Here is a 12,758-nt window from a genome sequence, read left to right on the forward strand (position 1 = left end):
CACTGGATAAGCTACTTAGTTATAATGCTACTTTTTAAAAAAATGCCTGTTTTGGGAGGATTGTTTATTAAATGGAAATTTCCTAATATACAGCACCAGCCATAAAGCTGTTAAAACTCTTGTATCTCAGTAGTTGCAATCTACATGTGGTTTTTGTCAACAGCACCTTCAGAAGTGTAGATTGAACAGACTTCTGAGGTCTTTAGGTATTTTGATAACATTCCTTTTACTAGAAGTGTGTGGAAATTCCTTGTTTTAAAGGGACACTGTCAACTTATATCTTTCTGATAAATGTTTTACTGACTGTTACAAAACATCTAATATGGCTATAACTGAAAGAGATTAGAGGAAAAGACATCTTTCAGCGTGCTTAATTTTGTATATCTGACAACACTTTTTGTATCATCATTTCTAATATTTCCCTTTTGTGTTGGTGTCACACACATCAACAGGATAGAGGAAAATAGTTTATAATCCCTATTTTTTCAAAAAAAAAAAAAAAAAATCACAGGCATAAGGGATTTTGCTTTGGGTCTAATGCCTGAAACTACTTTTTTTTTTAACAGAACTAGATTTCAGGTTGATGGTGACCCTTTAATAAAATAATTTTATTGTTTAATCTTCACAAGCATTTATTTTTTTAACAAAAAAAGAACATTTGAAGTGAGATTATGGCTGCTATATGCTCCTGAGTGGTTGAAGGCCCTTGGCAAAACACACTTGAGACGTGAAGATGGAAAACAATTACTGATGTTCTATAGTTTACTTGGTATATTTATTGTATCTACATTACAGTGGCTTTGTGAAATGTAATTGTTTGTGAAGCATTTTGATCTTCACATGGATGGGGCTGTGTAATTGCTGAGTATTATCCTACAGCTAATGAAGGGTTCTTATCAGAGAAACTATATTATTATTATAGGCTAAACTTACCATGATCAAAATGTTAAGAAACTTAATTTCCTGTGTCATCTCAAATGGAAAAAATCATTTGTAATGATAATCTTGTCAAGAAACACTGAAAAGCACAATTATGTGCATTAGTGTATTGGGCTGTGCATTTCTTTCTGGCTTGTAGCTAGATATTTGTATGATATAATCTTAAACATTTAACTGAAGTCATTATTTCAGAGTTTAACAAAAGAAACTCTTTTCTTCAATAGAAATTATACAGTCTAGGAGGAAATTAATTTTAAGGTATATTTAGGAGCCTATGCATTCCATGATAACAGCAGCAGAATTTGTCAATGGTAAGGGATGTCCTGGAGAACAATAGGCCCTGGGAAAGAAGTTCCAAGGTCCCAAACCACCATCATCCTCAAGATATTGGGAGCTTGGGGCATTCTATCCCTCCAATGCAATGATAGATATAGATGGAAGGGGAAGCTACATGAAGTTCCCAGGGCACCCACTTATCCCTGTTGTCGCGGGGCAAGTGCACCCTGTGCCCTCTTGGGGTGGGGTAATTATTTCCCCACGGTCACATCCGTACAATCACCCCTTGTCTTGGGGTAGTGTGGTCTAGCAGTAAAAGTCAATATGGCCACTCTCTCGCTCAAGGTTGTGTGGCCCAGTAGCCAGAGTCAGGGTGTGGGACCTAATGGTCTGAGTGAATATGGCTTCCCAGTTCAGCCAGGGTGTATCATCCAGTGGTCAGAGTGAGTGTGGCCACCTGACTCAGCAAGGCGGTGTGGCCTGGCAGCCACAGTCAGTAGGGCCTGGGCCCTCCCTGCTCCACCAGGTCCCAGCTCAGGGCCCTGTCAGTGGCAAGTATGCCCACCACTGAGTCAGCAGGGAATCCACTCAAAACATGCTGACCCCACTCGGCACCACAACTAGTCTCCCTGAGCTACTTCCTACCTGGTTCCTGATGCCATGGTCCTGGGGTTTCTGGGCTCCTCGGTCAGTGCAGCTCCCAACAGCTCCGCCACTCCTTGGCTATCCTTCGGACTCTCAGCATCCCTAGCTTTTGCCATCTGGGACTTCTGCAGTTCGTGGGCTGGAGCTTGCAGCATACATTCTCTCTCTTCAACAGTCAGCCCCAAATGAGCTGAGCTGCTCCCTTTTATATCTAGTCTCCAGCTGGAGCATGCCCAGCAGGGCCGTGGGGGCGTGGCCTCCTCAGCCCAGAGAGTAGAATTAATTCTTGCAGTACCAGTGCGGGGCAAGTGTGCCCCGTCACACCTGTACACACTCATTACTAATAGAACAATGGATAGTGCATAGGTACCGTGATGAATGCCAGTAAATAAATGCTCGAAGGATGGATCCAACAAACCAAAATGGAATGGGAGGATGAGGAGGGAAAAAAACTTTTTTTTTTTTTTTTTGAAGAGGAGGAGAGATCTTGTTCCCATTACCCTGTCAACTGCCCCCCTATTCTCTTTCCCCCGATTAAATGCAGATGCTAAAGCTCTGGCATTCATCTCCGCACCAAAACACTGCCAAATCCTTGGCTCCCTCCCACTCAACACCCGAACAGCTGTTTAAAAAACAGAAGTGACAATACATCTTCTGTATTTTGGTATTGTCATGGATACTGGTAACATTCATGTAGCTTAATTTAATATGTAATAAGTTGTGTGCTTGAGTATATTATACTGATTTCATACTGCTGCAGACTTCTCAGCTAACTGCAGAATTCATAAATTCGTGGCTTTTAAAAAGCCAGAAAGGACCACTGTGATTTTTCTAGTCTGACCTCCTGCATAACAGACTATAAGACTTCTCTGAATTCACAGCATTAGTGCTTCAGAAATCAGAGCCTTGCTGCAGTATTTACATCCTGTCTCTTGGAGAATACTTGCCCCCCTGGTTATAATGACAGTTTGTTTTCTTGGGGGGGGAACTTGACTCCATTTGCAGTAGTGGAGTTACTTGGATCTTCATATTATAGGCAATCTTACATGATACAACTAACTGAAATCTTGGTAAGGACAGTGTTTGAGTGTTCTCCCACAATCATCCACTGGTTTTAATGGGAATTGTATATCTGCACTGAGAAAAGACTGTTTTCTCAATTAAACATAGCTACACTATGGCCATTTATTTTTATATATATATAATATTTATATATATATGTGTGTGTGTGTATCTATCTATCTATCTATCTATATATAATCCCCGACTAAGTTTCAATTTGGTAAACTTTTGAAATGTTGTTGGTTACTGACTTTTATGGGAGTTATACCGTTAAAAATCCATGCAGTGCTTGGAAAATATACCACAGTGTGTAAAACTTCAATTTAGTTCAGTGTATTAATTCCTTGCAAAAAAGGGATTAATAGTAGGATTACAGATAGATGAACCTGTGGTGATATGTAGCAATGCAACCATGTTCTTAGCAAATACTACTAAGAAAACAAACTGTAACCATTTTAATTTTGTTTTAGCTCTAATGTATTTTCTGTGAGAGTTTTATTAATGTAACTTGCCGTCCATTGCTTTTATACATAATACAACAGGATGCTGTCAAACACTTGTTCCTAATGTGTATATGTATGGGGGGGTGGTTGTGTTCTTTTTGTTTCGTTTTGTTTTTAGGGTGCTCGAGTAGGTAGAATAGATGCTTTCATCCAGAGCTTGGACAAAAATTTTATGGTTCCAGTAGGTGGTGCTATCATTGCTGGTTTCAATGATTCCTTCATCCTGGATATCAGCAAGATGTACCCAGGTAAATAATTTACAGATTGATTCATCTTTGTGAAATAACTGCAAAGAACTTGAATAATGAGAGAGAGAGAATGAAAATAATCTGTATATCATTGCTTCAGGAAGAGCATCAGCATCTCCTTCCTTAGATGTCCTCATTACACTACTGTCCCTGGGTGAAAGTGGTTATAGACAGCTACTAAAAGAGAGAAAGGTAAGCTTTCTGGCAAACAACATTTCTTTTTCATTGTAAATACAATGCAGTCACAGTACAGCCCAGGAGCATTCACGTATAAGTATATGCAGTTTGCCTGTTTATCACTGGATCCCAAACTAGAAAATTAATCTAAAATCTTTTACTGTATTTCAGGAGCCACATACCTCATTGTTTAAAAATATATGTGACTTTCAAAATAGATCTTTTACTTTTGAAAGCAACAGCAGTGCAAATTCCAGACTGTTTCTGACTTTGAAAATAAAATTGCTTGAAACATGGATCATTTTTTTAAAATGTTCCAGTATTTGGCCTGACCATTTGACTTCAAAAGCACACAGCTCGCAGGAAGAATACTAATTGAAACTTGAAAACAGTTCATAGTAGAGTTAATGGGAGTGGTTATTTTTAGGTTGGACCATCTAATTTCAGAAGCGCTATCAATCTAGGCAAATACGTCCTTTGTGGCTGGGTCAGGCATTTTGCAGCCTGTCAGTAAACATGACCTCAGAGAAAGTTGTGAGGATTTGATTTTATGTAAATGTCTGTGTCTTCTATTTTGAAATGGTGTCTCTTGTCTATTTGCGCATGTCACATGTGTGAAATAAATCAGTCTGAACTTCATAGTCTCTCTTATTCAAATACAATTCCATAGAACACCTTTAGTCACTAGATTCACAAGCAAGGTGGTATACAGTAGTTAGCTATATTATGCCTAATGAATAAAAAGACTGGAAAGTTTGTGATTTGTTCAAATTGTGAATATAATTAATGAATAAAGACATAGGATTTATTTGCTGATGTAACTAGCTTTCCTCCCACTATGTACTCTAGTTACTGTATAGGCTGGTCCTGAACTGTGTTTAACAATTATAATATCAATTTCTTTCATATGAGCTATGTCCTACAAACGGAGAGCCATCTCATTATGGGGGAGTGAGGGAGGATAGCGATTTGCCTGAAACTTTCCATTACACACTCCTGTTTTCTGTTGCTCATAACTTTGCCAAACTTAAAGCATTTAGACTGAAATTTTCTCTGTTTGCTCTCTGCCACAGGTTGAATTTTTTTTGTTTTGTTTTGGTTCAGCAAAACAGTTGAGTCATTTCTGAGAACAAGTTTAGGAAAAAATAGGTTGTTTTGCAAATGTTAATTTCCATCTTCTCCCTCCCCAACTGTTTCTCTTAAGATCTGTAGCACCTTCAGGGTTTGAAGCATGAACTGAAAAATTGGTAGGGTGTAACTCTGGAGTCAAAGATTGCTTTTGCTGTTACTATAAAAAATCATCTAGCAGAATCATAAGCCTTTGAAAATCCCTGTTTGCATGTGCTCAGTAGAGCTTGTGAGAAGTTTACTTCTAAAATCTCTGAATATTTCATGTGCACTAAATGTGCTTCCAGCTCCCAGTAAGCCTCAACTGAATAGGACAATGGAGATACACTAGTAGTGCAGCCCTTCTTTTGGCCAAAGAGACGGTGTTATGGGTGGGAACTAGGAGAAGACCATTAATTCAAATCTCCGCTCTTCCACTCATTTCTGTTACTAATTCTGTGCACTTCATTGCCTTTATTATTTAACAGGACTTTTATATTCATACCTTAAAAAGCAGACACATATGATTGTCCTGTTTTACAGATGGAATAACTGAGATATTGCACAGGGTCATGTCTGGCAGAGCTAAGAATAGAATCCAGATCTCTAACATAGCAGATCAAAATCTTATCCACTTAGCCACATTTGCCTTTCAGAATGAATGTTTCAAATATACATATCTGGCTGTGCTGCTGTCATAGGTAGGCTATAATCCCCTCTAGAACCAGGATTCAAACTCAGGATTCCTGATTTTCAACATTCTTCTGCTCCCTAGCTAATGGTTGCATAAGCCACTGGTGAAGGGTGCATCATTTCCTCTCCAGTGGCTGGTCCATAGGATTTTGCACCAGTGGTAGATGTTATTGCTGTGGGAAAATGCCTTATTTGAGGATCTTGCCAAGGCTTAGGCATGAGCTGGGTGCCAGACATAAGGATTTAGGCAGATTTTTAGGTACCATGGAGATTCTGGGTGCTATGGGGACCTGATTGTTAGGAATTTAGATGACAGGTTAGGGGGTTTCAGAATTTTGACTATCTAAATTGTGGATTTAAAATCTAAAGCCTAAAGTCACTGTTAGCTATCTAAATCCTTTTCTGGATCTAGCCCTTTGTGTGCATGCATTATGATAGCCTTTAATTACATAATCATATACTATTTGTTCTGTAGGATCCCCGTCTCATTCAGTGCACCAGATGGGCAGTGAATGATGTGGAGGGTTGCAAAAAGGGAAAAGATGTTCTCTTTAGAGCTCTAATCTGGGGTTCAAAATGAGCTGGGTTGTGTTCCTGACTCTGCCACAGACTTCCTCTGTGCAGTTGGCCAAGACTTTACATAATGTATTCACTCAAGGTGGCCTAGCTAAGGTTGCTTAGGGATTCTTAATTCTGCCATTTCCTAAGTGTTGAATGCTTGTCTTTGCCCCCTTAATATGTTTAACATGTTTTTTGTATGTAATTGGGTAGACAGAAATTGGGGTACTTATCTAAACTTAACATAGGTAGTTTTTATTTAAATCATGCGTGGTGCCATCTGTTCCATTCTTTGGTTCTGTTCTAAATAAAACGGTGTTCACGCTGTTGTCTGCACTCTGCAGAGCACTTGCAGGTAGTTTGTGGAGATCTGGCAGGCCACGTGGTCCTGGATCCTACAACTTGTTTTCAGTTGTTTCTACAGGCATCCAAGATCTTTGGTTTAGAGTTTGAGTGTCTGGAGAAGGAGGAGCCAGCCTAGCTGAACATATGCAGCTGCTATAATTATCACAGGAATGTTTTAGTTGTGAATAAGATTAAGGGTGGGAGCTGGAGATGGGAGGCGATCCAGACAACTAATGTTTGAAGACAAGTAGTGTATGGACGTTTTTATTCATTTATTTATTTATTTGTGTTACTTTTGAAATAAATTGTCTAATGTGTTTGTATTTTGGATATCTGTGTATATTAGGGTTACCATATTTTGTGCCTCCAAATGGAGGACACTCCACGGGGCCCCAGCCCCGCCCCCGACCCCGCCCCAACTCCGCCCCCTCTCCAAAGTCTCCGCCCCCACCCTTGCTTCCCGCGAACATTTGATTCGCGGGAAGCCTGAAGCAGGTAACGGGGATGTGGGGGGAGGAGGCGCGGCCCAGGCTGGCCCCCTCGGCGGCTCCAGCCTGGGTCGGCTCGGGCCCTGGGGTGCTGGCCCCGGGCCCGGCCCCCGGCCGAGCACCCCCGGCCCGCCCAGCACTGCCGGCCCCCGGCCGAGCACCCCCGGCCCGCCCAGCACCGCCGGCCCCCAGCGGCCCGGCGCACCCCCCCCCGGCGGCCCGGCGCACCCCCCGGCGGCCCAGCACCGCCGGCCCCCGGCGGCCCAGCGCACTGCCCGGCACTGCCGGTCCCCAGCCCCCCGGCACCGCCGGCCCCTGGCGGCCCGGCGCACGCCCCGGCCGCCCGGCACCGCCGGCCCCCGGCCGCCTGGCGCGCCGCCCGGCTCACCCCCGGGCCGCCCGGCACCGCTGGCCCCGGGCCAGCCCCCGGCCCAGCGGCGCCGGATTTTCCCGGACATGTTCGGCTTTTTGGGATTTCCCCCCGGACGGGGATTTGAGTCCCAAAAAGCCGGACATGTCCGGGGAAATCCGGACGTATGGTAACCCTAGTGTATATTTTCAGAAACAGTGTATGTTGGCATCAAAAGTAAATCAGTTTCCTTTTTCTTCCGCCCATTCACTTAAATAATCAAAAACAAATTAATTATGCCTTTCCGTAAAGTTAATTTTGATTGTAAGCTTTATAATGGTGATGAATATGTAATGTGGAGCTGTAGGAATTGTCCATGTCACAAATATGGTAATTCTTTAACAAATAAAATGTCTTAATTGTATAGCTGTATATTTCAAAAGTAATGACATTATTTTCCTGGAAATAGGATTCTAAAGTGAATAAAACATCAGATATTTACAACTTCATTCAATAGGCAGGTCTTTTTATTCAAAATGTGGCTATATGCTATAAACATACTTTATGTATGGTGTAAATATTTCCTTTATTGGATTTGTGGTAGGAATAAGAACCCTTTTTGTTTAAATGTGCTTGCTCCTGAACTGTATAACTCTAATAGTGATAGTTTATTGTCTGTGCTCTGTGGAGGCAGAGCTATTATGCTCTCAGCAGGAGCTATTTATAGCTTGACATTGAGTACTTCTTTCTATATTGGTGCAACCTACACCTACTCAAAAAAGAAGTGAAACTATAAAAAACTCCAAGTATTTTTTCTTTCTTTTTTTTACCTTATCCTTATTCACATCAAATGTTACTTCAGGTTCTTTGAGCTCAACTCAAAGAACCTGAAGTGCCCAGATTTTTAAATAAAGAAGGATAATCTCTTGCAACAGAGGGAAGCAAGAATCAGACTACTCCGTTTCTGCCCTTCACTGGGGAGAACTGTCTCAAGGTGTAAAATGTTATCTGGTGGCAGAGAAGGGAGTGTGCAAGGATTAGGCGGGCCCAGAGGTTCAGGGCAATGTAGAGGGAGTGGTTGTGTGACCAGGGCAGAGCAGTGAGCGGATCCAGCTGACTCGCAGGGCTCAGGCTAAGGGGCTATTTAGTTGCTGTGTAGACGTTCAGTCAGTCTGGCACCCGGGCTCTAGGACTCCGTGAGGTGGGAGGGTCCCAAAGCTCAGGCTGCAGCCCGAGCCCAAAGGTCAACAGCACAATTTAAACAGCCCCTTAGCCCGAGTCAGCTGGCACAGGACAGCTGCGGTTGTCTAATTGCAGTATAAACATACCCCAAGAGTGCACGTATTTAGAGTGCAAGTGGCTGGGGCTGGCAGCAGGTGAGCCTACATGAGGGATTGATGTGTCTTTAAGGGACAAATGCAGTGGGTATGTCTGGGAAGGAAGAACTGATCACAAACACCTTCACCACTGTTTTGCTGTCTCCAGAGGGGAATAAAAGCAGTTTTTTTCTTTCTTCCCTCTTCTAGCCCTGTCACCTCCATCACACTTAATACCTAGTGGCAGAATTGCCTCATGCATTTTATATTAATTGGCCCAGGGACTGTCTCTTGCTATGTGTTTACAGACTGCCTAGCACAATGGGTTCCCGATCTTAGTTGGGGACTCTCGGCGCTACTGGAATGCAAAAAATAATAATAAACATATACTCAAACATGACACGTACACCACTGTTTTCTCTCATTTTGAATTCTAATATTATGTAAAAGTTAGGTTTCTAAAATATGATCTTTTGGTGCTCTTAAATAATATGCTTGTTTTGCATCAAATTCTATATTTCAGGTTTTAACATGAAACCTATATTTTATATGCTTATTTCATTGGCTGAACCAGACAATATGTACCAAACGTAGTGGTAATTCGATTCCTGACACCCATTGCTAAATATTACTCATGCTGAGGAGCAAATGTTAATTAGCACAAAATAAACATGACAACCAGGGAGCCTAAGTTCCAGTATCAGATTTAACATCTGTTACCTACACCGTGGAGAATATCTTACTGATCTATCTAACCATTTGGTATGTTGGTAATATCAGGAAGGCAACTACAGAGTATTGTGGTCAACTATTTAGGATTATCCTTAGTTTTCTCAATAACCTAGTGGTCAGGACATATTTGCTACCACAGCTGGCTTTTGAAATGCAATGCAGATTTTGTTTTGGTGACTAGGTGTTTCTAACTTTAGTTATTTAAAGAGTCACTCATATCCCATAATGACACATGAGTATGAAGTATTTAAAACTACATGAAAGAGAAAGGTACGATGGAGAAGAACATTTTGATTTGTAGCTGTTTTACGTATGTGTTATCAAGAAAATGTAGATTATATTGATAAATATGAATTTATCTATTGTCTCTACAGTTCAAAATAAAGTTATATTGCTGCTCTACTTACAACTGAACTTAGGAATAGTGAGAGAAAATATTTGTAATGCATATTAGGACTGTTAAGTTTTCAAAATGCTAGTTCTCCAATATTCTTTCACTTATTCAGAGGAGAGACATTTGCTGCTGTCTCAGATTTTGTGAAGAGTTAGATTCCCATGTTATAGTTTGTGAGATTTTTTTTTTTTTTGAGGTACTGCAGGATTTTCTGTTTATATGGAACTTTCAGATGCTTTGTAGAACCTGCATTGACCCACAATTACAATGACTTTATCTCACTTAGCTGACATTTAATGCATAAACTTAATATCTTAAATTATGTTTTGCAGTTATGCAAGCACCTGGCATGAGTAAGCAGTCAAAAGCAATATACGTGTCCAGAGTCTGCATTAGAGATGCATGGATGTAAAGGTCATGCAGACACTGAACGGTGTGCATGGTGGGATTTACATTGTTGAAAACAAAAACAATTAAGTATAGAACATGAGGATCACATTCAACAATGTGTCGTCATCTTACCTGTGTAACAGAGAGTTGGGGTTTTTTGGTTTGTTTTCTTGCTTTTTTTACACAACTATTTTTGAGCATTTAACCCTCCATTTGTAATCCAGTTTCCATTTTTAAAACTGACAATTATATACCAGTGTTCAGAGCAAATGAGATTTCAGCTTAAGCTCTGTCATTTCAAAAGTTGGACTCTGAGTTTTAGCAAGCTGTAGTTCTCAATGGTTGCAGAGGGGTTTTCGTTTTTAATCACTCTTTTCAAATCCCTTTGTGTTTTTCTCGTGAATTCTTAAGACTAAGGAACATCTAATCTTATATTTGTAATCAAATACAGACTATATAATTGTTTTAATCATTTCAGTTCTGTAATGTTGTCCAAAGGTGTCTTGAAACAAGTATATTGAAGGGGCTATCTCTGGAACCATAATGTGTGTTAATGGATTTAGTATGGGCTGGAAGTCATCAAAGCCTGGTCTACACCAAGAATTTACATTGGTAGAGCTACATCCCTTAGGGGTGTGAAAAATCCACACCCTATCCCCAGTGTAGACAGTGCTAGCCCAATGGAACCTAACTACCACCTCCAGGGAGGTGGTTTACCTACGTCATGTACTATATAGGTAATATCTACACTGAAACGCTGCTGTGGCACAGCATCATTTTAATTTAGTGTGACAGTGCTGGCCGTGGGAGCCAGCTGAGGTCACTCAATTAGGGTGAACTGCAAACAAAACGGGGCAGACAAACCCCAGAAGCTGGTGGTTATTCCAATACTTAGATTTACCAAGCCAGCACAAAACTGCTTCTATAGTACCTCACTGGTTACTCAGAAGTCCAAACAACGCAGTTCCCTTAAAGTGCCCAGCCTCAGGCCTCCATCCAGACACACCTGTCAAATATGATGATGATGATTAAAATCTTATTTCAGCATATAAAAGAAAAGGTTCTTCCAATCCCAGAGGATTAGCCACATACCCAGATTCAATTATAACTTAGATATTACCCAAAATACATGCTATAGTTAATTCTTATTAACTAAACTAAAATTTATTAACAAAGAAAAGAGAGAGAGTGTTGGTTAAAAGATCAATATACATACAGACTTGAATTCAATTCTTGAGGTTCAGATGCATAGCAGAGGTGAGCTTGTAGTTGCCAAAAGTCCTTTTAGAAATAGTCCATAGGTTATAGTCCAATGTCCATATTCAGGGTGGCTCCAGACAATGACTGGGGATCTCAATCCTTGTGGCTTAAGGTTTCCTCCTCTTGAAACCCAAAGCAGATCTGAGATGAAGTAGGATCGTGTCCCAGGGTTCGTATACATTTCCAGCAGCCTTTTGGCCTGAGAAAACAATAGGCTTAACATCTGGCAATTAGCACAGGGTAATTTGTCCATTAAACAGTTCAGATACAGGTTACCACAACTTTCAAAGAGACATATAGACAATAATACTATTTTACTCAAGTATCATCACAAATGTTAATATTCCTTTTTTTTATCTTTGAATTAAAGTTATAGCAATAGACAAGACTTGTTTGCTTACATCACAAGACCTGAGCAAACATCTACCCTTGAGATCTCTAACAATGCAGACTTGCATTTCAAAGCTCTATTCATTTACATATCTTCCTAACCAGTCCCTAAGGTTCACCCATGAGTCAGGTCAGTCTGTGAGTTAATTAACTCTTTCTGGCCCTGTCCCCTTCCAATGAAATATTATATTACACTCATAACGTCACATTTAAACATATCCCTAGAGACTGATTTCAAAGGTGCTGAGCTCCTGCATTTCCCATTTACTTAAATTGGAGCTTTGGATGCTCAGCCACTCTGAAAATCAGGTACAATAACCTCTCTGTTCTAGCTCTTTTATGTGAAAAATAGGGATGATATTGGGGTTTTGAGATGAAGGGTTTGTAAACTGCTTTGAAGATGCCAGGTGCTAAGTATTAATTCTGAACCTAAGAGAGTTCAAATGTCACACACACACACACAAAAAAAAAAAACCCACAGACCCACATACCTTAGCTTAATTCCTTAGGGTGAGATTCTCATACTATCTCAGCCTCATTATGCCAGGTAAAAGGGACAGAATAGCGTAACAGGGCTCTAAAATCTTTATATCTGGCCAGGGAGGCACTGGAGAAGATAACTGTAAGGCTGTCCTCAGAGGAGCACTTTCAAGTCCTGAAATAGGAGTGGGATGGAGCTCTGGTCAAGAAAGGTGTATTGGGGGAAGCATGTATATAACTACGGAGATTCTGAGCAGTGCTGCATCTCACAGGGCAGCCCTGGGAGGCTGCCATAACTGAGGATGTGTCTAGTGCTGCAGCTGTGCTATCGTAATGTAGATGCTTCCTACATCAACGGAAAGGATTTTTCCATTGATGTAGTTAATCCATCGACCAAGCTGCATCT

General features: G+C 40.9%; 1 protein-coding gene across 2 annotated transcripts in view; it reads left to right on the top strand.

Moving 5' to 3' along the window:
* Positions 1-12,758, top strand: part of SEPSECS (Sep (O-phosphoserine) tRNA:Sec (selenocysteine) tRNA synthase) — a 54,087-nt gene that overhangs the window by 23,327 nt on the left and 18,002 nt on the right. For both annotated transcript variants that reach the window (XM_024103531.3, XM_005303453.5), the window contains exons 7-8: positions 3,544-3,673; positions 3,774-3,865. In XM_024103531.3, coding sequence (XP_023959299.1) covers positions 3,544-3,673; positions 3,774-3,865 — 222 coding nt within the window. The remainder of the gene's footprint in view (positions 1-3,543; positions 3,674-3,773; positions 3,866-12,758) is intronic.

The sequence above is a fragment of the Chrysemys picta genome, chromosome 5 (genome assembly GCF_011386835.1).
Source record: "Chrysemys picta bellii isolate R12L10 chromosome 5, ASM1138683v2, whole genome shotgun sequence".
Classification (NCBI taxonomy): domain Eukaryota; kingdom Metazoa; phylum Chordata; order Testudines; family Emydidae; genus Chrysemys; species Chrysemys picta.